The sequence below is a fragment of the Thamnophis elegans genome, chromosome 4 (genome assembly GCF_009769535.1).
Source record: "Thamnophis elegans isolate rThaEle1 chromosome 4, rThaEle1.pri, whole genome shotgun sequence".
Taxonomy (NCBI): domain Eukaryota; kingdom Metazoa; phylum Chordata; class Lepidosauria; order Squamata; family Colubridae; genus Thamnophis; species Thamnophis elegans.
In genome coordinates, this window is record NC_045544.1 from 125,231,292 (window position 1) to 125,256,948 (window position 25,657).

General features: G+C 42.9%; 1 protein-coding gene across 1 annotated transcript; it reads left to right on the forward strand.

Moving 5' to 3' along the window:
- The first annotated feature begins 1,241 nt into the window (after positions 1-1,241).
- NCF1 (neutrophil cytosolic factor 1) lies at positions 1,242-25,508 on the forward strand. Its single transcript, XM_032217055.1, has 11 exons — positions 1,242-1,368; positions 3,692-3,772; positions 8,667-8,742; positions 12,174-12,339; positions 15,256-15,311; positions 17,026-17,148; positions 17,901-18,008; positions 18,668-18,785; positions 21,061-21,167; positions 21,833-21,976; positions 23,938-25,508. The coding sequence occupies exons 1-11, from the start codon at positions 1,291-1,293 to the stop codon at positions 24,042-24,044; spliced, it is 1,164 nt and encodes a 387-aa protein (XP_032072946.1). The 5' UTR covers positions 1,242-1,290; the 3' UTR covers positions 24,045-25,508.
- Positions 25,509-25,657: the final 149 nt, after the last annotated feature.

Genomic DNA, 25,657 nt, shown 5'->3' on the forward strand with positions numbered 1-25,657 from the left:
GTGCATCTGCCAGCAAAAAACAGAGTTCAGGAAGGCCACGCACAGCCATCCCGAACTCCGTTTTCAGCTGTGACGATCTCCTGCAGCCCTCTGCCAGTGAAAATGGAGCTCGTGGCCCCCCTGAGCTTCCTTTTTGCTGGCAGAGCTCTTGGGCCACCACAGGTGCCACCAACATGAATGACATTGAGCTGGCCATGTCTACATTAGCCATGCCCACCCGGCCCTCCGAAGTCAAACACAACTCTAATGCGGCCCTCAATGAAATTGAGTTTGACACCCCCGCTCTAGAAAAAGTGCAAAGAAGAGCAACCAAGATGATTAGGAGACTGGAGACTAAAACATATGAAGAACGATTACAGGAACTGGACATGGCTAGTCTAGTGAAGAGAAGGACTAGGGGAGACATGATAACAGTGTTCCAATATTTGAGGGGCTGCCACAGAGAGGAGAGGGTCAAGCTATTCTCCAAAGCACCTGAAGGCCAGAGAAGGAATAATGGATGGAAACTGACCAAGGAGAGATTCAACCTAAAAATAAAAAGGAACTTTCTGACAGTGAGAACAATCAACCAATGGAACAGAAGTTGCCTTCGGAAGTTGTGGGAGCTTCATCACTGGAGGCTTCCAAGAAGAGATTGGACTGCCATTTGTCAGAAATGGTGTAGGGTCCCCTGCTTGGGTGGGGGGTTGGACTAGATGGCCTACAAGGTCCCTTCCAATGGTGATAATCTGTTCGTCCGAAGACATTTTTTAAAAAGTGACACCGGAGCACAGAAAGTTTCTTTGAACTGGCCTGGTCTTTCAAAACATCTGCAAAATCAGCAAAGCAGGAGTTGGCCTGATCTTTATCAGGCAGATTATCCATGTTGGGGTAGAAAAATGGCACCTCCTCACCTCCCCATCCGACCGTCCATAAAATGTGAGGTTTGCAGCTGTTTCTCCTGGCAGATCTTACTGGTCAGGCTGATGCTGACTGCAATAAATGGTCCTGCAGGAGTCTGAGGCTGAAAACCATAAAGGGTTTTGTAGTCCAATCCCGTTTGCAGGACTGAGATGAGGCCTAGATCCCCAACAGGTGCAAGCGAACAGAAATTAATGCCAAACAAACAAACAAATGGAAACCCGCAGAAGGGAGGAAATCGAAAGTAGAATCCTGACTCAGTAATGCGGGAAAATCAGACTTCCCCCTTTTGTGGTGTATAAAAGCTGAAGTCAGAACAGCACAATAGTTGAAGAGAAAAGTGCAAGGAGGACCATTCTTACCACGAAGGACAAGTTCCCAGCAGCAGAGATGGGTGAATCAATCATCTACATCCGGCATATCGAATTGCTAGGATTTGAGAAGAGATTTTTCCCCAGCCAACATTATGTAAGTACTTGGAGATGAAAAAACCTGACTGAAGAAGCTGAATTTGAATTTTGGAGGGCTGGGAGTAGAAGAAACCAACGGACTTCTTTAATAGCTCAGAAAAGTTATTTAAAAGTTATTTAAAATGTCTTGGGAGAACAGACTCTGTAGGTTAAACATACATTCCATTGTTAAAAGGTCTCTGGTTTAATCCAAAATTTTGGCAGTTATAGAAGGGAACAAGATAGGAGTCTAAACATCAGAACAGATAATATTGGGCTTGTTTTATGCTTATAAATTGCTATTTCATCTTCCCCCTTTAAGGCAGATCTTTGAGACAATGATAATTCAATGGAGCAGAATAAAACATACAAGATAGTGAAGGGAGAGGATTTTTCAAAGAATGTTCATCTGACTTAATTTGGCCAGATAAAGTCCCAACAGTTGCACTCAAGAGTCTGAACCTGGTTAATTTCTAAGCTTCATGAGATGGCTTGATGGCTTAACCTACATGAACTTATCTCGCTTGTTTGGCTTACACTCCAGTGTAGTAGTGCATAAAATGAGAACATTGATCAATTCAGTGTGCCAGTTAAAGGAGTGCTGCACACAGCTGGATAGGGCATTTTTGGCTGTGAAGCCCGACTTCCAGATTTGGCTGAGAATCCTAATGAAAGTATCCCAATCAGATAGCCAGATGGCCTCCACCTGAATACAATCTGGAAAGAGAAACACACACTTCTGCAACTCCATTGTCAAAGTGCTTTATCCCTTGGAAATTTTTCCTAAACATTCAACACCTGCCTTCTTGTCAGTGAAGGCCATTGAAAGACTGGAGGAGAAGGGATATGCTAGCACTTTTCAAGTATCTGAAAGAATGCCTTGCACACTGAGAAGATGAAAAATGAGTCTTGATTCCCGTGTTATGATACTCCTGCAGGGATTTGGAGGGGAGGAAATGCTACCATGTCATACTCCGATTGAGAGCAACAAGGATCTTTTGAGAATCCTTGTCACTCTCTTTGTACCGATCAGAGTTTTTTAGATTCTTCTTTCAAATGCGAGGCCTACAACTGGACACGGGAATTGAGGCTGAGGATTAATGCTGAATATATTCTTTTATTTCCAGCCCACTTCTCAAATTTACCAGGATGCAGTTGCATTTTATTTCTGCCTTCTGCCCTCCTAGCCTTTCGAAAAGCACCGAGACTTAGCTTCCTTCCCCAAGTGCTTAGGGCAGAATGAAATAGATGAGAGGATGCAATGAAGTTTAACTTTGGTGCCAAATTGTTAATGTTTATGGTTTTAATGGATTTAATGGGGGTGTTATGTTTTTATTATTGGTATTATTTTAATTCTTGATTTGGAGCTGCCCAGAGTTTGACACAAGATGGGCAGCTAAATGTTTTAACCAGCCCATCCAAATAAGTTTGTAATTATCACCTGCAAATGAAATAAGCACTCCTTCCACCCTTTCCTCAAATTATTAATTAAAAAATGGAGAGAACAAGGTTTAAGATTGAACTTTGTGGCCTTGCTCAATATGTAATTTTTAATATGCAACCCCCACTCTGGTTTGATGAAGAACTATTGATATGTCTCTTTGAGTGTTAATGTTTTATCTACCTAGCTGCCTACTTAACCCCTCTGTCTCATCTATCTATCTATCTATCTATCTATCTATCTATCTATCTATCTATCTATCTATCTATCTATCCATCCATCCATCCATCCATCCATCCATCCATCCATCCATCCATCCATCCATCCATCAATCCAGGGGTGGGTTCCTGCCAGTTCTAACCTCTTCTATAGAAGAGGTTCCACAAATCTAGCGTGCCGTTTAGAACCGGTTCCAGCTCCCTCCCCAGGCCTGTCCGCACTACGCTTGCCCCGTCCGCCGCTCACTGATTGGCTGGCTCACCAATAGCCCCGCCCACCTCTAAGAGTCCTATCTAAACCTTAAAGTCTAAAGCTGTCAAGTCTGAATATCCCTGGGGTTTTTTTCTAAAGGGTTAGGGGTGCAAGGGTCTTGTAATTTGGTAGCTTTATGACTTGTGTGCTTCAAATGCCAGAGTTTCTGAGCCAACATTTTAGTCAAACCAATATATAACTAGCTTACCATAACTAGAATGCCATGACAAAGGTTTTGCCCAAAATCAAGACAATCACAATATATTATCTTAAAGAACTTGCCTGGCTGGTAAGACAGACAGTATACATCCAGAATATAAAACAATCTTTTCATATTCCGGAACATGAATGAATCATCAGTAGGTCAAAGAAAAAAGAAAAACAAGTAGTTGACAATCATTGTTGATTTTAAATGCTGTGCTTTTCTCAGGTTTATATGTTTCTGGTGAAATGGCAGGATCTGTCCGAAAAAGTTGTGTATCGGAAGTTCACAGAGATCTATGAGTTCCATGTAAGTATGGATTGGGTCCCCGCTGCCTAAATGTTTTATTATTAGATTAGGTTATGGGGAAGGTTGAGAAAATAATAATGCCTTGAATTAAGTTTCCACCAGTCATAAACTTTGAATCAGTGGTGAAATTCAATTTTTTTTACTACGGGTTCTGTGGGCATGGCTTGGCGGGCGTGGCAGGGGAAGGCTGGTTTAAACTTCCCACCCCTCTCCAGGGGAAAGATAGTGTAAAATCCCCATTCCCACCCCATCCTCTGGGGCCAGCCAGAGGTGGTATTTGCCAGTTCTCCAAACTACTCAAAATTTCCACTACCGGTTCTCCAGAACCTGTCAGAACCTGCTTAATTTCATCCCTGCTTTGAATCCAATTGCAGATTTCCGATACATAAGTATTATTAAACAACAATATCTATCCCAGGTTCTTTGGAAATATTTGATTGGTGGACAAAAATGCCCAAACCAGTCTAAACAACTGGCTGACTGTGTGACCAACCATAATACCCAGAGCCATGTGGGAAGGAATCTTAGGACCAGCTCTATTCTATTTGTTTGTTTGTTTGTTTGTTTATTTGTCAGACATGTACAAGATAACAAGTATAGGTATGAACATGAATATGAACAAAGGAAGCAAATACAGATAAATGGGGAGAGTAGAACAGGGATGGTAGCAGGGGTGGGTTTCAACCGGTTTGCGGCGGTCCCCGCGAACCGGTTGGTCGGTGAACCTGGAAGTAAGTAACTCCCGGGAACGGTGAAGGGCCCACCCGCCCGCCCGCGCTCCTTACTGGTCTTTGAAGGCTTCTGCGCTTCCACGCAGGCGCATAGCACATACAGCGCCTGCGCAATTCTCCGCGAGCAGCTGGATGGCACATACAGCGCCTGCGTGAGTCTCCGCGAGCAGCTGGAGCATCGCACAGGCGCTAAGACGCATGCGTGAACTGCGCGCGTGCACGAGGACGCCGCCGGCCCCGTTCCAACCGAACCGGTTGGAAAGGGATTAGCAACCCACCCCTGGATGGTAGGCATGCTGGTGTGCTTATGCCCACTCCATTTACGGACCTCTTAAGAATGGGGTGAGGTCCACGGTAGACAGTTTGAGATTGAAGCTATGAGAGTTTGAAGCTGTAACAATGGAGTCAGGTAGAGCATTCCAAGCGTTGACCACTCTGTTTAAGTTGTATTTTCTGCAAATGAGTTTGAAGCAGTTTACCTTGAGTTTGTATCTATTGTTTGCCTGTGTATTATTGTGGTTGAAGTTGAAGTAGTCGTTGATAGGCAAGACGTTGTAGCAGATAAAATATTCTGATTGATTGATTGATGAGAAGTGAGCATAAACTCAGGCAGAGTCCTCAAAGCTACCTCAATTTAGTTCCAACATATTTGGCTCCCCAAAGTAGCCAAATATCTTAATATGTTTTTTTTTTTACCTTAGCCTACACATTTGCTGAATAGGCCCAGCTGAGAATAACTTCTGGCAGTCAAGATGAAGGGGACTTTTTCTCCTTTGGATAGTTCCCATACCAAGATTGGCCTTGTGTTTTCTTTTTTCTTTTTTAAAAATACAGCTGGTTGGAATTTTTATACTTTCCAATTTGGACGGGATTATGAAATCATGAAGCTTTCCCCTGTTGTGAAAGTGGAGGAAACCCACAAAGAGGCAATTGGTTACTACTGCCTTTTTTTAATATAGCCCGGGTTTTGTTTTGTATTTTTAGTGTGTACGTGCATGTTTGAAAGAATTAGGAAGGTAGCTATAGCAATAGCAGTTAGACTTATATACCGCTTCATAGGGCTTTCAGCCCTCTCTAAGCGGTTTACAGAGTCAGCATATCGCCCCCAACAATCCGGGTCCTCATTTTACCCACCTCGGAAGGATGGAAGGCTGAGTCAACCCTGGCCCGGTGAAATTTGAATAGCCAAACTGCAGAACTGCAGTCAGCTGAAGTAGCCTGCAGTGCTGCATTTAACCACTGCGCCACCTCGGCTCTTAGTACTTTCTTTGACTTCAAGAAGAACAGCCTTTTGATTCTGTATGCTTCATTTCCCTTTCTTTTCCTGTTGGAAGAAATATCTTTCTGGGTTCCAAGTGGGGAAAAAGACACTAGATTCATGGAAGTTGCCTGGAAAGATGGTTTAATGATGAACAGGATCACATGGTTTGAGGTCCTGGGCAAAAAAGGGGCAGAGATGCTGAGAGTCCCTGGGTTTTATGCCCTCTCTGCGCTTTTGAATTTGAGCTTGTATTTGGATTGGTTGTCAAACTCCCATTGGGCCATGCAGGGGTAACTTTGTAGGTTATCTGTGTCCCAGGCTTGGTTGAGTCTTGCTGGGTGATGTAATCTTCCATGTTTCTCCTTTTCTCATCCAGGGAGGTATAATATTCTGCCTTTTTAATATTTCCTAGAATATTTCGTTTCTCTGGGAGAAGGGTGGGTGCTAACTTCCTACATTCCTATGACTGTTCCTGGTTCCATTTCCTAGGAAAAGAAAATCGATCCAGGGCTGGGAGGCAGATTTGGCACAAAATGCTGTCGGAAGAATAATTTGGGGTTCCAACTAGAGCCGGGATAGTGCGGGAATAAATCCAAATGAAATCCAGACCACTGTGAGGAAAGGAGAAATATTTATTCCCCAAAGCAAAGAGGTTTGCTTTGGGGGCAGATGCAGAGAAATGGGATACAGCAAGATTGTATTTATAGGGACCTTGTGTCCTAGGTGTGGAAATGCATATACTTAAGAGCCAATTACCTCCCTTCGACCAATTAGTTCCCACAGATTAGGCCTCCTCCGGATTCCATCAGCTAGCCAGTGTCGACTGTCGACCCCCCCGGGGGAGGGCCTTCTCTGTGGCTGCTCCGGCCCTCTGGAACGATCTCCCCGTGGAGATTCAGACCCTCACCACCCTTCAGGCTTTCCACAGAGCCGTCAAGACCTGGCTGTTCTGGCAGGCCTGGGGCTGATGAGTTCCCAGCCCCACTCAAATTTGTTGTGACTGTTGAGGAGTTTTTAAATTCTGTTTTTTGTATTTTGTTGTTGTCTTGTTTGTTTTCTTTGTATTGCCCCCTTTCCCTATCGGTCTGTTACCCGCCCTGAGTCCCTTTGGGAATAGGGCGGCATACAAGTTTAATAAAACTGAGAAAAACTGAAAAACTGAGGTGGCGCAGTGGTTAGGGTGCAGTACTGCAGGCCACTTCAGCTGACTGTTATCTGCAGTTCAGCGGTTCTAATCTCACCGGCTCAAGGTTGACTCAGCCTTCCATCCTTCCAAGGTGGGTGAAATGAGGACCCAGACTGTGGGGGCAATATGCTGACTCTATAAACCACTTAGAGAGGGCTGAAAGCCCTATGAAGCGGTATATAAGTCTAACTGCTATTGCTATTGCTATTCTAGATAGGGTGACACTTGAGGGACGAATGTGTTTAAATTTTTTTGCCACTGGTTCTCTGGGTGTGACTTGGTGTACGTGGCTTGGTGGGGGGGGGGTGTCATGTGACTGGGTGGGCATGGCAACTTTTTTGTATTTTTAAAGCTTTTTTTACTATCTATTTGTCTGAACCGGTAGTAAAAAATGCTTTAAGAAATGAAAAAAAGGGTTCATCTGTGCCCTGCGATTGTGGGAAACCCCCCCCTTTTAAAAGCATTTTTTTCCTGCTGGTTCGAATAGGCGAATAGGCAGGAAAGAAATGCTTTAAAAAGTGGGGGGGGGGGGAAGGCTTCCGATGATTGCATGGCTCACAGCTGAGCTGCACAATCCTTGGAAGCTTCTTTTTTTTACTACCGGTTTGCGGGGCCAACGACAATCGTCCCTACCTGTTCGTGCGAACCAGTGTGAATATGTGGATTAGGTCTGGGTAACTTATGGGAGTGGGGTTTTTTTTGAGGAAGTTTGAGTAAAAGATTTTCCCCTGTTTGCTATTTTTACTTGATTAACTTAGTGTCAGCTTAGACCGTGGGAAAAGGGACAGGAATTTCCCAGACATGTGCAGACAGTTATTTTTTAAATTACAGTGATGTCACTGTAACAGAGCTTTTGAAGTAAATAATGTTGATCTCTATTATATAAAATGGGCAGGGCACATTTGGTGAACATGGCAGCTGTAGTTCATTCGCCCAAGATTTATGGGTTGTGAGAACCCAGCCTTGTCCCTTCTCATGGATAGAAAATAGCTGGTCAGCAGGGACAAAGTATTCCCTGCACTTCTAGAGGCCAACATGCTACCATAGATGGTCCAGGAACTCCATGTGTCATAGACAGCAAGAGTCTCCAACCTTAGTGATTTTATGACTTTATGACCACAGCTGGCTGAGGAATTCTGGGACTTGAAGTCCACAAGTCATAACGTCGCCAAGGTTGGAGACCCCTCACATACAGCTTAGTTAGTCTTCTAAATCCTTCTTGCTGCTCCTTAACTCTAGAATTGACTGGGCCACATTTTACCCCAAAGAAAGGGTCTTTGTCTGTCCGGGGCAAATCATTGTCCCTGTTTTCTTCTGATTTAGACAAATTGTGCGCATAAATACTGAGGCACCATGTTATTTGCAAGCTACAATTTCTATATCAGGAGAATGTAGTATTGCTGTTTATATTTTTAAAACCACCAAAATTTTCTTGTGGACCACCAGTGGTCCACAGACCACCAATTAGTGACCGCTGCTATAGATTATGGCTAAATTATGAAAATTGACCATCCTTATTTAGACTTTTAGGCAGTAACCCACAGGAAGTTGCCAATTAAATTTCCATAAAGTACCCCAACACTCCTGGTGTCAAAACAATAGAGAAGAAAAAGGCACTTTCTTCAGTTCTATTAGATAATAGAGAACTTAATGGTGAATTGACCTCGATTTTCAATTAGATTCTGAAACTGATCTTTTGTTCTTTTCTCTTGCTAGAAAATTTTGAAGGAAATGTTTCCGATTGAATCTGGGCAAATTAACCCAGAGTGTAGGATAATCCCTCACTTGTCAGGTAAGTAACCTAATTGTAGCTGCAGTTAGTTGTGATGAAAGTTGAAGTTGACATGGGTTAGTTCCACCTGCTAATTTCAAATATGTTTTCCTTGTCCCATCCATGACTATTTTGGGCATCCATATGAAGCGCCTATGAATGGACCAATTCAACTAATATCCTGATTGCCTAGGACAAAGGCAACATGTGGCCATCATGAAGTTGCCCTCTGGTTGCAACCAGATTTACTTACAATAATACAATACAATAGCAGAGTTGGAAGGGACCTTGGAGGTCTTCTAGTCCAACCCCCTGCCTAGGCAGGAAACCCTATACCGTTTCAGACACATGGCTATCCAACATCTTCTTAAAGACTTCCAGTGTTGGGGCATTCACAACTTCTTGGAGGAAAGCTGTTTCACTGATTAATTGCTCTAACTGTCCGGAAGAACTGTCTCCTCAGTTCTAAGTTGCTTCTCTCCTTGATTAGTTTCCACCCATTGCTTCTTGTTCTACCCTCAGGACCTTGGAAAATAGTTTGACTTCCTCTTCTGGTGGGGGTTACTGGGAATTGTAGCTTAAAAGCGCTTAAAGGCTACAGGTTCTCTGCTTCTGGATTAAATGAAATCAGCTAGGTTTATAACACAGAATTACTTGCTGGTCCATATGGTTCATTTTTCTACTGCATAACTTCTCCTAACTCTATAATTAGTTTAACAAATCTGAAAGACATATAATTACGGTAGAGCAATGGCAATAATGTTTGTACCACTCATAGTGCATTACGGCACTCTCTGAGCAGGTTACAAATATCAGCATATTGCTCCCAACAATCTGGGTCCTCATTTTACTGACCTTGGAAGGATGGAAGGCTGAGTCATCTTTGAGGCAGTGAGGATTGAACTGCTGGCAGGAGCAGAGTTAGTCTGCAATACTGCATTCTAACCAGAGCTCCTAGTCATATAAAACTCTACAGCTCTTGTAATCTGATATAAAATTCAGACTGTGGCTACCCCCCCCCCCCCAAGAAGCCAGGTTTTTTAGGTCGAACGTAACAAAGAAAGAGATTGGCAGCACATTAAACTTAAATCCCCTCTCGCCCTAAGATTTGTTCTAATCTTGTGCCAATCTAGCACTGAAGTTGTTGCCTAGCTGGGTAATGAAATGTCTACACGAAAATATCTAAAAAGGTTAAATCAGGGCAACTTTTTAGATACTTTTGGCCTGGATGATTGAGTCTTCATTGACATGTCTACAAGAAAGGGATTCTCAGTCATCCAGGTCATGGTTGTCCCAAAGATGCTTTTTCAAGAGGCAATTGGACTTTCCTGTTTTTCTTGGAAGGCGTTTCGCTTCTCATGAGAAGTGAAACGTCTTCCAAGAAAACCAGAAAGTCCAGTTGCCTCTTGAAAAAGCACCTTTGGGGCACACTGGGTATAGTGCTCATTCTGGAGCATCAGATTGTCTATACTTGTTTATGTGACTGGTTGGGATTTCCTAAGTTTTCTAGCTCCCAGTTGTAAAGGCACTGAATTTTTTTTTTAAAAGTTGAGTGGTTTCATCCTGATCTCTGAAAATCCCCCCATTTGCTTACATACAAGGTAACATTTTAATGAATGAATTATCTTTGACATTATTGGATTATTGACCTGTTGTGGCTGAAATGGCTATCTTAAAAGCCAGCTCTCCTTCCAACCACCAGATGTCTGGAACTTTGTTGAAGTGGAACTGAGACCATGATAGATTTCAAAAGAAATCTTTCCCAGAGATTTTCTGGCTTCCTTAAATGGAAGGTTTTGATATTTTCACGATGTGTCCAGGTTTACGTTAATTTTGGGGAAAGGAATGATAGGATCATTGCATATGCATGCAAGTTCTGGGTTTTTGCACACTAACCTAACATGGTATATAGAAATTTCCTGGAAAAGTTGTATTATGGGCCAGAGGCAAGTAACTGACAAGCAGCCATACATTGTCAGTAATGATGGCAGGTGGTTTCCGAATCCCATGCTTGCAAGCAAGCAGCCTTGAAACTGCCTTGTATTGACCCCACTCTGTCATCGAAGATCAGTAGTTATGAGAGCTCCTTCTTCATATTTCTCCTGCTTTCTTTGTCTCTAGCCCTGAGGTGGTATTCAGCCGGTTCGGACCGGTTCGGGCGAACTGGCAATGGAATTTTTGAGTAGTTTGGAGAACCGGCAAATACCATCTCTGGCTGGCCATGCCCTCCCGCCTCCGCTGTTCCCTGTCCTATATTCCCTTGTTTTTTTAGCTTAGCTGATTCATGCGACAATCACCTCAGCTGAGCTAAACAACAGCTCAGCTCACCAGCACTGACACCGAGAATGGTCTTTGAGTGCTGTGCACACGCGAGAAGCATGCATTAGGCACACGCAAAGTGTGCATGCGCATGCAAAGTGCTCTCTCATAGAACCAGTAGGAAAAGATTTGGAATATCACTGCTGCTCTAGCCTCTCCTGACAGGGACAGACTATTGGGAAGTTCAGCCTTAGAGCGTTGATTGAGACCTGTTTTCAACTATTGTTCTAAGCCATTACTTAATCGTGGTTTGCTGATTAACCACATTCTGTTGGGTTTACACAACTTCCTACACCATAAACATTCATAAAAGCCAGAACTGGAATTCATATAACAAGCCAAGTCCAAGCCAAACAAGCTGTATTTATGGCCCAGAGAACTCAGACTTAGGAATCTTGTCAAGCTGCCATCATATGCTTGAACTCTGCATTCCCTAGCTGTCAGTCTGCCATGAACTATGGGGGCAGGAAGGGGAAAGTGAAACTGATGAATGCTTGTGGGGGAAATGAAACTGATGAAATTGACGGGAAGAAGCTTGCCTCTTAGAGGCACGTTCTGGAAGAAGAATGCATGACCACTTTCAAAATTGATTGGATAATGACGGGGATCATCAACGGGAAGCGTCTAGGAGGGGAAAAAAATTGAACTTACAGATTTGGTGCGTGAACTTCAATTCTGGCTTTGCTATGTTGTAATCCATTTGACTTTTTAGTAAAGTATATCTTTCGCTACAAATGGAGTTGAGGGTCTTTCTTAATTAAAAGACCAAGTCGAGGCAGGTCTGACAAACATCCTCAAAGCTCTTCTATTTCACTCAACTCACAATCTGCATTGTAGAATGTAATTATGGCATTTCTGAAAGGTGACCCATTCCTTGTAGGGTTTAGCTGATTTCCTTTCTTTTCCTTTCTCCTACCTTTCCTTTTCCCTTCCTTTTCTCTTGCTGGAAACTCAAAACACACAAAGAGGGGGAAACGTCCAAGACTTGAGAATGTGGAGCAAAATATCTGTCTTGGGTTTAGGGGAAGTAGTACACCAGTTTAGACTTGGGTATTCTGGAACAGGTGGATAAAGACCCACACCTGAGATATTTTTATATATATATATATATGTATATTCCTTTCTCTCTCTAGCTCCACGCTGGTTTGACAGCCAACGCTCCACTGAAAACCGGCAAAATACTCTATCTGAATATTTCTCCGCCTTGATCAATCTTCCACGCAAGATCTCCCGTTGTGTGCACATCTTAAACTTCTTTAAAGTCAGACCAGATGATTTGAACCCATCTACTGCAAACCAGTGAGTATTGGCCAAGCTCTGGAAGATGCAGATCAGAAGTGGTATTCAGCAGGTTCTGACCAGTTCTGAAGAACTGATAGCGGAAATTTTGAGTAGTTCGGAGAACCAGTAAATCCTACCTCTGACTGGCCCCGCCCCCATCTCTTCTCTGCCTCCCAAGTCCCAGCTGATCGGGAGGAAATGGGGATTTTACAGTAACCTTCCCCTGGAATGGGGTGGGAATGGAGTTTTTACAGTATTCTTCCCCTGCCACGTCCACCAAGCCACGCCCACCAAGCCATACCTACATAACCAGGTGTAAAAAAAATTGAATCCCACTATTGGCACAGATTGGGACTATCCATGTTTTGGATGGAACCAATGCTTATAAAATCTTGCTTGATAAATATGGTAAACCATTCACAGTAGCTTACAATCATGGCTTCATCCCAGATTACGCATATACATATGCAACATGAAATGACTGAATTCATGCAAACACTAAGCCCAAATCAAACAAAACCACACAATGTGTGACTACAGGTATTTAAATGGAAACTAGAAGAACTACAATAGGGAATGGCGTCAAGGTTCCAGATAGCATCCTCAATCAAATAAGAACCCGAGGCTAGATATTCCTCAAATTTCCAATTTATTAAAGAAGCCAAGCTGGCACATCTGGGAAAACCTGAATCTGAAAGCTTCCAGGTTTTCCCCCACCCAGTTGAAAGTTCAAGACCCTGCCCAGGGTCCTTCACATGGCCATCTCATAGCCTAATCAGTCACTGTCACGAAGGAAGATTCCTCCCATCCAGGTCAGTCCAAGTGCAAGGACAAAGCGACCTTAACTCTCTGCAAAAGAATGTTATTATGGCTACACATCTCCAAGGCTCATACACTCCCTCCTCCCAGTTTCCCACAGTAGAATATGTTTGAATATGTGGCAGGCTGGAGGCCCAAAGGACGATGCAACCTCTGCAGATATAGATAGGAAGATTGCTGGGGGAGTTAAGGAGGATAACCAGGAAGGAAATCCCCTAAAAGTTATTCATTGCAGGAACACAGTCAGAGCTGGAGGGTGGCTGTGCTCAAACAAAGCCTTGTCCAAATAAAGTGTTTTTATTTTATGTATCAACTTTTTCACATGAAATTGCCCTGGGCTTTGCAATCTGAGAGCCTGAGGACATTTATTTTGGGAAGTCCTGCAGCGAAGCCGGAATTGCAAAGATGAAACAAACAAAAAATTCTAACCACTCCCTGCCCCACCCTGTGTGTGATGCAAGAGTGTAGCTCTGCAGAGCTCGTGGGCAAATTATTTCTGCAAATGTATTGCCTCATTTCTTCTCCAGGGCCTGTAGATGAATCTGCTTTTATTAGTTTGGAAGGCTGCCCCAGAGCACTCATGGAGGGTTGAAGGCCACAATCCAAAACAGTAAAACCAAGAAGTGTTTGGGGCAAGGAAGCTTAAGAGGGGAAAATGGGTGTCCTTATGTTTGTGGCTCAGTGGCTAAGACGCTGAGCTTGTCGATCAGAAAGGTCGGCAGTTTGGCAGTTCGAATCCCTAGTGCCGCATAATGGAGTGAGCTCCCGTTACTTGTCCCAGCTTCTGCCAACCTTGCAGTTCGAAAAAAAATGCAAGTAGAAAAATAGGGACCACCTTTGGTGGGAAGGTAACAGCGTTCCGTGAGGAGCATCGACCCCTCTAGTCGGGAACGACTAGCACATATTTGTGAGGGGAACCTTTACCTTTATGTCTCTGTATTTCACTCCTTTACATCGCCAGATTCCTCTCCAAATATAATCCAAAGACTGAAAGTTTTGGCCCACCTTGAATTTTGCACTTTATCGATTGGAGGCTCAGTTGATAAAGAGCAACGCGCACAAGGGTTTTTCTGCTGTTTCCTTTCCTTAGCCAGCAACTAGTGGAAATGCAAAGTCTCAGGGAGCTTGGATATATTCCCCTGTGTCTTTTCCTCTGGTGAAATGTGACTGGCGAGTGAGGGGGAAACAGTAGCGTTGTGGAACTACATACTTGCCATTTGAAAAGTTTTGCATTTTGTTTAGAACTTACCACTTCCTTTTCCTTTCTTCAGCTACTGCTGCAGCCACTGACCATGGTTTAAAGACTTTGAGAGAGAATCTGATTGCAAATTTATGAGAGATCGTACCACACTGCTTTCAATGTGGTTTTTTAAAAAAATGCAAATGGCTTAGCAGCCAGGGAACTTTCCCTTGTATAAATTCTCAGTTGTTTTCTTTTTTTTTATTAATATTTTTTCCCCAGTATAAACATACATATTTTGTGGACAGTGCATTGACTGGGTCAAGTCTTTCTTAAATTTTTATTATTGAACGTTAACAATAATAATACAAGTTCTAATCTTCCAACTTCAACAATACTAGCCTCATTTCATATTCCTTTTACATTTTCCCGTTAATTCATTTAAACATAAATAACACTTCACTGCACCTTGTGTTTGTTATCCCTTACTAAATGTTATTATTCAATATATTAAAAATCACTCATTATTCCACCATAGCATCAATCCCAGAGGATATATAAGCAAAAGGAGCGAAAGGGGAGTGGAGTTTGCAGGAGACAATTAGTTCGCTTAATTGGTTCGTGACTCTCTGAGACTCCTTGCCAAGTTTTGTAGATATCGGCCTGGCAGCTCTCCAAGCCGGATAAGGTCTGTGACTGTGAATCCTCCCTTGAAAGAATTTGCTGGAGGTGAATGAGCAGAATTCACAGTCAATTATTAAAAGGGGGTGTGTTTTTTTGGTCAGGGCAAGGAATTTGCTTCATGCTCTGGGGAAGCCTAGGTCAGAACAGGAATAAGAAATTATTTAGTGGTTTGCTAAAGGCTATTTCATTTACATTGGCAGCTAATCGGTAATGCTTGAGATAGTAACAAGTCTTGTCCTTACCCCCTGCAGCCCCAGGAAACCAGAAACATTCCTGATGCCAAAAGATTCAAAGAAGATTGCAACAGGTAAGGCAATGGAAGTGTCAAGAGGAACAATTTTGTTATCTCGTCCATTTGTTCCTAAGTTGGTTGTTTCTGTGTTGAGAATGGAAGAGTGCTAGAGTGTGTCTGCACCAAATCCAGGCTCCCTTAAGACAGTGATGGAGAACCTTTCCGGCACCGAGTGCTGAAAAGTGAGCACTTCACATGCACTCGTCTGCGCTGTGACCAGGAGGAGAACTGCCCAGGGAGAATGTGCGGGCTGGAAAATAAACTCCTGGTTTCCAACGTATGCATGCCTGTCGACCAGTCTTCCGGTTGCTGCTGTGCATGCTCACACACCAATCAGCTGGCCAGCGCGCATGCTCACTCCGGAAAATGGAAGACCAGCTCTTCTGGTTTCTGGCACTGCCACACACACAAAGGTAGCTGATTGTCGTCCTTGCATACATAGCAATAGCAATAGCAATAGCAATAGCAGACTTATATACCGCTTCATAGGGCTTTCAGCCCTCTCTAAGCGGTTTACAGAGTCAGCATATCGCCCCCACAGTCTGGGTCCTCATTTCACCCACCTCGGAAGGATGGAAGGCTGAGTCAACCTTGAGCCGGTGAGATTAGAACCGCTGAACTGCAGATAACAGTCAGCTGAAGTGGCCTGCAGTACTGCACCCTAACCACTGAGAGGGACAGGAGACACCGTGCATGCCACTTTGGGCACACGTGCTATAGGTTTGCCATCGCGGCCCTAAGGCATCAGGTGCCCACAATGAGGTAAAGCAGAATGCCAGATGAGATAGGTCTTCGGACCTGTTCCAGTGAAGGATTCCTATCTCTAGGCTGCCCTTTCTGCGGGATTTTATTATCGCTTTCAGGAAGTTTTAATTCCTAGTTTATCATGAGGACTAGACACCTGCATTTCAAGAAGAAGAGCATGGGGAAAAGCTTTTAAAAAGGAAAGCTGTCAACGCTCAAGGCTAGCTTTTAAGTTAAGTGAAATCTCTTCATTTTACTAGCTCTGGAAATTATCTCTTTGTTTCTGGAAATAAACTCTTCATACCATATGTGTGCTGCTGTTCCTTTAAGATGCTTAGATTCCCTTTTTTAACTGAAGTGGCACAAAATAACACATGTTGTGGTAAACAAACTAAAGAAATAAACTAATATTTCCCCTTGCAAAAAAAGATAGTCCCTCCCTCAGGTTTGCAATTTGAAGAGATAACCCTGCCAAGGAAAAAGGGATGGGGAAGAAAGAGAGGAATCTTCACAAATCAGAGATGATCCCATTCCCTTCTAGTACCTCTGGGCTAACCCCGCTCTAAAGGGATGCGGTGACTCAGTGGCTAAGACACTGAGCTTGTCAATCAGAAAGGTCGGGAGTTCGGCGGTTCAAATCCCTAGCGCCGCATAACGGAATGAGCTCCCATTACTTGTCCCAGCTTCTGCCAACCTAGAAGCATGTAAAATGCAAGTAGAAAAATAGGGGCCACCTTTGGTGGGAAGGTAACAGCGTTCCATGCGTGTTTGGCATTTAATCATGCCGGCCACATGACCACAGAGATGTCTCCAGACAGTGCTGGCTCTTCGGCTTTGAAATAGAGATGAGCACCACCCCCTAGAGTTGGGAACAACAAGCACATATGTGTGAGGTGAACCTTTCCCTAATCCCGTTCTGTTAAATGTTGGCTAAACTGGGTCCTCTGGGGGCTTCTCATTCCAAAGGTTTCTTCTTTTTCTGTAGACATCACAGGCCCCATCATCCTACAGACCTACCGTGTGATTGCTGACTATGAGAAGAACTCTACCACTGAGATGGCCATGAAGGTGGGGGACATAGTAGATGTGGTGGAGAAGAGTGAGAGTGGTAAGAAAATAGCTGGCTACATTTTTCCCTCCATGTTGCGTTGTTTCAGATCAGTGGTGGGATTCAAAATTTTTTACTACCGGTTATGTGGACATGGCTTTGTGGCCGTGGCAGGGGAAGGCTACTGTAAAATCCCCATTCCTTCCCCACTCCAGCGGAAGGCTATTGTAAAATCCCCATTCCTTCCCCACTCCAGGGGAAGGCTACTGTAAAATCCCCATTCCTTCCCCACTCCAGGGGAAGGATACTGCAAAACCTCCATCCCCTCCCCATTCCAGGGGAAGGATACTGTAAAATCTCCATTCCTTCCCCACTCCAGGGGAAGGATACTGCAAAACCTCCATCCCCTCCCCACTCCAAGGGAAGGATACTGCAAAACCTCCATCCCCTCCCCACTCCAGGGGAAGGCTACTGTAAAATCCCCATTCCATCCCCACTCCAGGGGAAGGATACTGTAAAATCCCCATTCCTTCCCCACTCCAGGTGAAGGATACTGTAAAACCTCCATTCCCTCCCCACTCCAGGGGAAGTTTACTACATAATCCCCATTTCCTCCCAATCAGCTGGGACTCGGGAGGCAGAAAATAGATGGGGATGGGGCCAGTCAGAGGTGGTATTTACCGATTCTCCGAACTACTCAACATTTCCGCTACCGATTCTCCAGAATTGGTCAGAACTTGCTGAATACTATCTGTGGTTCGGACCTTTGGCTCAGTGAAAGAAGACCTCCACTTTTTGGTTATTCATTTCAGGATGGTGGTTTTGTCAGCAAAAGAATAAACGAGGTTGGGTACCAGCTGCTTATCTAGAACCAATGGATAGTCCAGATGAAGCTGAAGACCAGGAGCCCAACTATGCAGGTAAATAAACTTTACTCTTGGATTTGAAGTGGTCCTCAGTCTAAGGACCATGAAAGCCCCAGTTTAGCTTTAGAAAGTAGAAGTAGTCCTCAGCTTATGACCATAAATAAGACTGGAGAGTCTGTTGCTAAATGAACGGTTATTGAGTCAGATCTGATTTGATGACCTGTTTTACCACGGACATTATGTGATTTCCTATGGTTGTTAAGTGAATCACACAGTTGTTAAAATGAATCTGGCTTCTCCTCTTGGCTTTGCGAAAGTCACAAAGGGCAGTCATGTGATTTTGAGATGCCGCAACTGTGATAAATACATGCTGGTTGCCCAGCACCCATATTTTGATCATGTGACTGAGTTTATTTCATTTCTAACTTGACTTCGTCCTTCTTTTTACCTTTTACGCTTTGGATGCATAAGCAGGTTTCCACCCTCCACAGTCCAATCTATAAAATGGGTAGCTGAGGGAAATCAAAATTTAAAACATGAATGAAAGCAATTAAATGTTTTGGAGCACCTGATATCAGTTTCAGTTCAGAATAGTCCCCTTCGGGGGAAAAGGGCAACATACAAACATAATAAATCAAATCAAATCAAATAACTTCTTGTGAGATAGCCATATAAATTTGATCAATCAATCAAATAAACTCTCTTCTCGCAAGGTGAGCTCTACGTTGTCCGAAAAGGTTACACAGCCGCTCAGGAAGATGAGATTTCCATGAAGGAAGGAGAAACCGTAGAAGTTATCCATAAACTGCTTGATGGTTGGTGGGTAGTCAGGTAAGGCTTCAGCCATTCATTATTCAATATCTTAGTATACAGTTTTAGTACCAATCACAATCAATTATACATTTAAAGTACATCTATTCATATTCTTTCCAGTCCTTCAATCCATATAATTCTACTATTAACACACACACACACACACACACACACACACACACACACACACACAGAGAGAGAGAGAGAGAGAGAGAGAGAGAGAGAGATAGAGAGAGAGAGAGAGAGAGAGAGAGTGAGTCTAATCACCCATTGTTTGATTGTAACATTTCACTGCTAATCATACTTGTATGCATATTTAATACCGGTATTACTGTCATTCGAAGTCTAATTTTCCATTTCTTCATATCTATTTATATTATTATCCTAATATCTATCACACTAATTATAAAATGATTGTCTAAGGATGACTCTTTTCAGAGGAAGCAATGGAGATGTTCTCTCCTTGAACTTCTCACAAATTGTTCCCTTGCAAATGCACAGAGACAAATTTCTAAATTCTGACTGGGGAATCTAGTTGCCGGAGTCCTAACTTGCTTGGAGGACACCTCATTGAAGGCTCCTGCAGCTGAATGTGGGAAGGGCATTCATCCATGCCAGCTTTCCAATTGTGGAAAGGTGGCCCCACTTACTGTTTGTTGAGGAGATGTTTTCACAACGGAGCCTCAATCCAATGGTGATCTGACAGAATGCTATGAAGCTTAGCCCCTTCTTTCTAATTTTTTGGGCAATTCGAGAGCTTGGCGTTCAGTCTGAAATGGGCCTTGAGCTTCCCAGATTAAAGTTGTGTGAATCCAGCCTAATTGTCCCAAAAGTGCTTTTTCCAAAAGGCAAGGGGACTTTCTTGGGGTATTTTTCCCCTTTGAAAAAGCTTCACTTCTGAAGAACTGAAGAAGTTTCTTGGATGAGAACCAAGATATTTTCAAACAACAACAACAACAAACCCCAAGAAAGTCCAGTTCCCCCTTCAGAAAAAGCACCTTTGGGACAACCATGACCTGGTTGATTGAAATTCTCCACAGACCTAAATCCAGTCTAATTGTTTTAAGATCCAAGAATCCCTTGTCTGCATTGATGAATCTGTCAAAATCAATTTTCTCCAGTTTGGTTTCTCTTCAGTTTCTCTTCACGTTTTTTGAGTTCTTCCTCCCTCCCATGCATGAAGTCATTTGTGAATGTGTTTGGAGTGCTTCATGGCGAAACTCGTGAGCGTAGTCTTTCGTCTTTAGTCATAACTCAGAGGCACAGGGATGCCTGGTGTGCAGAAGTTCTAGGTTAATTCCGAGGTAGACTGGGAAAAACCCTTGATAGAAATTTTGCAGGGCAGTGGTTGATTTCCATACCTTTGACAGCACACGAAGACAGAACTGTAATTGTCCAATGTCCACACATTATTGTACTTTCAGTGTGATCAGGGGTGGGTTGCTGCTGGTCTTACCACCAGTTCACAACCCGCCTGTGTGCCAGATGCGCGCTGCGTGTGTGTATGTGCTGTTCAGTGTAAATTGTTCTTCGCGCATGTGAAGAACAATTTACAGTGAACTGCACATGCGCAGTCACTAAAAAACCAAGTTGGTGGCTCCCAGCAGCGGCAAAGGAACCAGTTGAGGTGGGTGGCAGGCCTGGATTGCTGCCGGTTCTGTGACCCAGGCCTGAATTCCACTACCAGGCTGAACTGGCAGCAACCCACCCTATGAATGTGATGCTTAAAAGGCAAGTTCAGTCAAAACAGAATAAATACCCAGATAGAGCCTCAAAGAGGCCCTTAAAACTGAAGTGACAGGTGTCTATGGAAATTCTCAGTCATCCAGGTCATGGATGCTTTTTCAATAGGCAACTGGACTTTCTGGGTTTTCTTTGAAGATGTTTAGTTTCTCATCCAAGAAGCTTCTTCAGAAGTGACAGGTGTTAAAAAGAGGAAGTCTCAGCTGATAGTCATTTGATGAGTGCCTATGTATTGCAACACGGCATTAAGTTCAGAGCTGAATTAATCGGTGTGTGGGAGATAGCCCTGGAGCAGGACAAATTTAGCTCAGCATGATGTACCAATAGAGGAGAATATATGTAGCTCAAGGTTGAATTGTGGAGTCTTTGGTGCTCTCTGAGTTTGGTTGTTGGCTTCCAGATGTTTTAGAACCCAACTAGGTAGCATCATCAGTGTTTAGGTAGACTTCATCTTTCCGAGAAGGGTCTTGCTATGTCGTGTGACCATAGTTCAAACTATCTCTGTTTGTTTATGTTTATGTGTCAATAAAATGGTCTTCTTAAATCTTAGGAAGGAAGAGATGACAGGCTACTATCCTTCAATGTATCTGCAGAAAGCAGGAGAGGAAAACGTGACCGAGAACAGTCAGCTGAGGAATAAGGCAGCACCACCACGAAGTACAGCTGGGCTCTCTGGAAGTTTGTTGTTTGTTTTGAAATGTTGAATTAAGACTGGTGAAACCAAACTTCAAATCCATCCTCAGCCTTGGAAACTCACTGGGGGATTTTGGGCAGACCTAATGTCAGCCCAGCCTACTTCACAGGTTCATGTGGGGACAAAATGGAGAGAGTTCTCTTTAGCATCAGTTTGGAGCCCCTAGACGTAAATGTAAATCAAGAATTTGTTTACTTCGGCCATTGGCCATAAGTAGACATTCTCAGGAACCTGCCAAGACTAATCTCTGAATCAGGGGCTCAGATAAATGCTGGTTACTTCAGCAGGCAGTAAGCAAAATTCATATTTTCTCGGGACAAAGAAAAGACGAGGTTTTAAGCCTGGGAAATTAGCCAATTGCATACAATTCCATAATCGAAAAACTGGGAAGAAGAGATTGAAGAATCTTTCTCTCAATGCAAGATGCAGATAAAATCATCCCCAGCCAATGGAACCAATGGGGATTTTACAGGAAAATATACGGGAATTACTCTGCTTGAAAACAATGAGAATTTTAGTCCATACAACAATGCCAGGTTGGAGAAACCTGGCTTAGCAGACTCTAGGATTGTTATTCATGTGCGTATAGTTTCATTGATGATTTCTTTTCCTTTGGATGACTGGGCAGGTTCTAGCATTGGCAACATCAAGAGCATCCATAATCAAAGTCGCAAGCAGATCAGCCAGGAGACGTATAGGCGGAACAGCGTGAAATACATGCAAAGCAGAAAGAAGCTGAAGAACAAAATCTTGACAAAACCCAGTATTATCGGTAAGTGTGGGGACCTTTGGAAAAATGTCCTTCCAAAATCCCTAATGTGGCTTGTTAGGTCCCAGATGTTTCCCTGAGCCACTGAAATGCCAAAGAGAGTAAGACTCGAGACGAGGCTTGCAAAAAGAAGCAGATTTTTGTTTATGGCCAAAACAAAATACTGGGTGAAACTATATCCAGAACATACAGATACAATGCATGTAAGGAATAGTCATGCCCTTGTGACAGAGCCGAGGTTGAAACTGTGGAGCACGTCCTTCTATTTTGCCCCATGTATAACACAGACAGATCTAAGTTACCGTCACTTCTTGAAATCGTCCCTTCTAGACCTAATGGCTGTAATTTGCTTGTATATTGCCTTGGAGATGGTTCCCCATACGTCACCTCTCAGCAGTGGTATGATTCAAATAATTTAACAACCGGTTCTCTGCCCTAATGATTTCTTCCAACAACCAGTTCACCAAACTGCTCAGAAAGTTAACAACCGGTTCTCCCGAACTGGCGCGAACTGGCTGAATCCCACCACTGCCTCTCAGGTTTCTAAATTTTTCTTAAGAGCTGTAACCATTAGAGGAGAAGCTGTAACTTCCCTTAGTTAAGCTTTTGGTGACTGATTGCTATGATGCTATGATCAATTCCCTTATGTCTCTTTTGTGGTACTCGTGTTTTGGTCTGTGACTGTAAATAAAGTACATATATAATGCATGTAAGGAATAGTCACACCTTGGGGAAAGCATGGCGTGCTTTTATACCTTCAGAATACCAATTCTGGTCCGTAGCCCATGCCTTCCTTGCCTTCCTCCAGGACCATTAGCTGTGCAGCAAGGAACAAGGGGGTTGAGTGTTTAGCAACAGAGGGGGCTGGGTGCTTAGCAACCCCGCTTCTTGAGATATCCACCAGGTGGTATGGAGTGGTACAGAAAAACAAGCGGAAGAGTTACATCACAGGTAGAAGTAAACGGCCAAAGGCAATTACAGGTTGCAAAGCAATTCCTGCAGAAGTGAAATAGCAAGTTATTATATGTCCCAGTTATTCTACCTATTCTACTATTATTATATCTCTATAGGTTAAATATGAAAAGGTGACAAAACACAAAAAGGATGCCTCTGACCACCTAAGCCCAGTGTTTCTCAACCGTGGCAACTTGAAGATGGGTAGACTTCAACTCCTAGAATTCCCCAGCTGGTGATTTGCCGGTTGGGGGATTCTGGGAATAGAAGTCCACCATTTTTAAGTTGCCAAAGTTAGTAATGATATCCTCTTTTTCTTCACTACTGGTTTGGTAGCGGGAGCACGTCTGGGCATGCACAGAACTTCTGCACTGCGCAGAAGGTCGTGATGATGTCTGGGTAGGTGGGCGGAGCCTTGCACCACCACCACTACCGGTTCGCCCGAACAGGTGTGAACTGGCAGAATACCACCGCTGGCCAAAGTTAAGAAAACCACTCGCCTTTGTGAATTTCGAGTTTTTGATTACTTCCTCTTTTTAATATGAGTGTATAGCTCAAACAACAAGATACTGGACGTTGGGCAAAATCACCCAGCTGGGAAATTCTGGGATTTGAAATCCACTCATCTTCAAGTTGCCATGGTTGGCAACACTAACCCAATATTTAATTCTGGGTTAAAGGTTGAGAACACACTAACCCAAACATTTAACACTGGCTAAGAAGGTCCTTTCCTCTCCTTTTATTGATACAAATATCTTCATTTCCATGAATATTGACCTGACATGATAGGCACACAATATTAGCCTACTCTAATATGGTGGAAAATAAGCCTGTGGATATTAATTCTCTAATGACCCTCAGGTTTGCACCATTACAGATGCCAGATCTGAAAGAAAGTAAGTCTTGCTTTTCTCCACCACAAATCAGGAAGTTGGTTTGGAATGTTGTACAAGTTTTGCTGTATTCATCTCAAGGCTGTTTTCCCCTCCCCTCCCTTTTATTTTATATAGAGGAAACAAATGAGAACGATGAAACCAAGCCTGTAATTCCTCCGAGACCCAGTAAAGATTTGATTCTGATTCGTTGTTCTGAGAGCACAAAGAAAAAAATGCAGTGAGGAAGAAAAGGAGGAATTTATCTCTTCGTCTTTGCTACCATCACTAAAAAGAACTTGAATTATTTACCAAGAATTGTCTGAGGATCTCTGTTTTTGGAAGAGTTATTGCAAACAATGTCTAGTTGCAGGCAGCTCTTGTGTTCAGAGAGTATGAGCCTTTTTCTGCTTGCTTGACCAATCTTACAGAGAAGACTTTAGAACATAGAATAATAGCATGTGGCTATTACAACTCTACAGTATGTAATTATAATTGCACATAGAATTTAGCACTGATGACTTCTTACACATTTTTCCATAGAGTCTCTTATTGTATCAAGAGGGTAAAGCTATGCTGAATAGAGTTTAGTGTTAAATCAGTTAAGTTTCCTTTCCCTTGAGTTTGTACGTTTTGCCCACCTAGCCTGCTTAAACAGAGTATTTATAACTCACATACCTTGGTTTCTCTGAGCATAGATTGTTTTCCTGCAGATGTTTCATTACCAGACTTGGTAATATCATCAGTGTAGGGGGCAGAATGGACTTTGTTGGTGGTTTATATAATAGTGGTCTAGTTTATATAATAATGGCCAGCCTTGCCAGTTGTGATTGGAATGTGATTTCTTCCTTGAGCAATCAACGACTTTCACTCTCATCTATCACCAAAAATACCATGAACATAATGAGCCTCTAGTATATGACTCAAACGTATTGTTTGGATCCAGAAAACAGGCTAATTCAGTAGCCAGTTTAAGTATGTTGTAAGAATTGCATTCATGCACCATTCTTGGCCATTTTAAGTCCTGATAATAGTATTTTTCCTACATTCTGAATTTTCACTTCCATTTAGTATTTTGTTTGAGGGATGTTATTTGCCTGCGATTTAGCTCCTTTGGTTAGTTTGTGTTCAATTTGTTAATTAACATTAAGGGTTTTTGTAGTTTATTATATATAACTAATTTCAATGGGATTGTAATTTGTAAATATATGACGGCATGTTTTATTCTTTTTGCATGTGTCTAACTACTGTTTAGTCCTCATCTGATGGTTTTTTACAATTGTAATTGTTTTGCTTTCTGCAAATCTAGAAAAAAGAGTTTCCATAGCCACAGAGTGAATGGCCACATATGTCCATAGATGTTGTGAATCTTGATCAGTGGGATAGCTGGCCCTATAGGGCAGGCACATACATTGAGCTTATGATTATTGATTGTGATGCACAAGTCTGTCAACTTAGTGTATTTATTTTCCATGTGTCAAAGGTTGTTACCTTTGAGATAGGTTGCTTTCTAAAATATGTTTTGGGTAGATGGGATCTTGCCTTACATCCATTGTATTGCACTTGCAACATCTGTGGCTATATGACTAATAAATAACCTGCAGTAATCAAGAGGTCCTTTAGTCTTCTTTCAGCAAGTCATTTCCAATCAAACAGCAGTGGTTGTGACACAAAGGAAAACCTCCTCTTGTACTTTAGACCTACAGATTGCTCAAAAAAGCCTCTTGCATAAGATTCTGGGCAGAAAGAATTTGCAACATTTAAAAAGAAGGCAGTTTTTTGAGAAAAGTTGAAACTGAATTTTCAACCGCAAGGACATTACAACCTCACATCCTCTCCGGTTTACCATTTCAGCTTC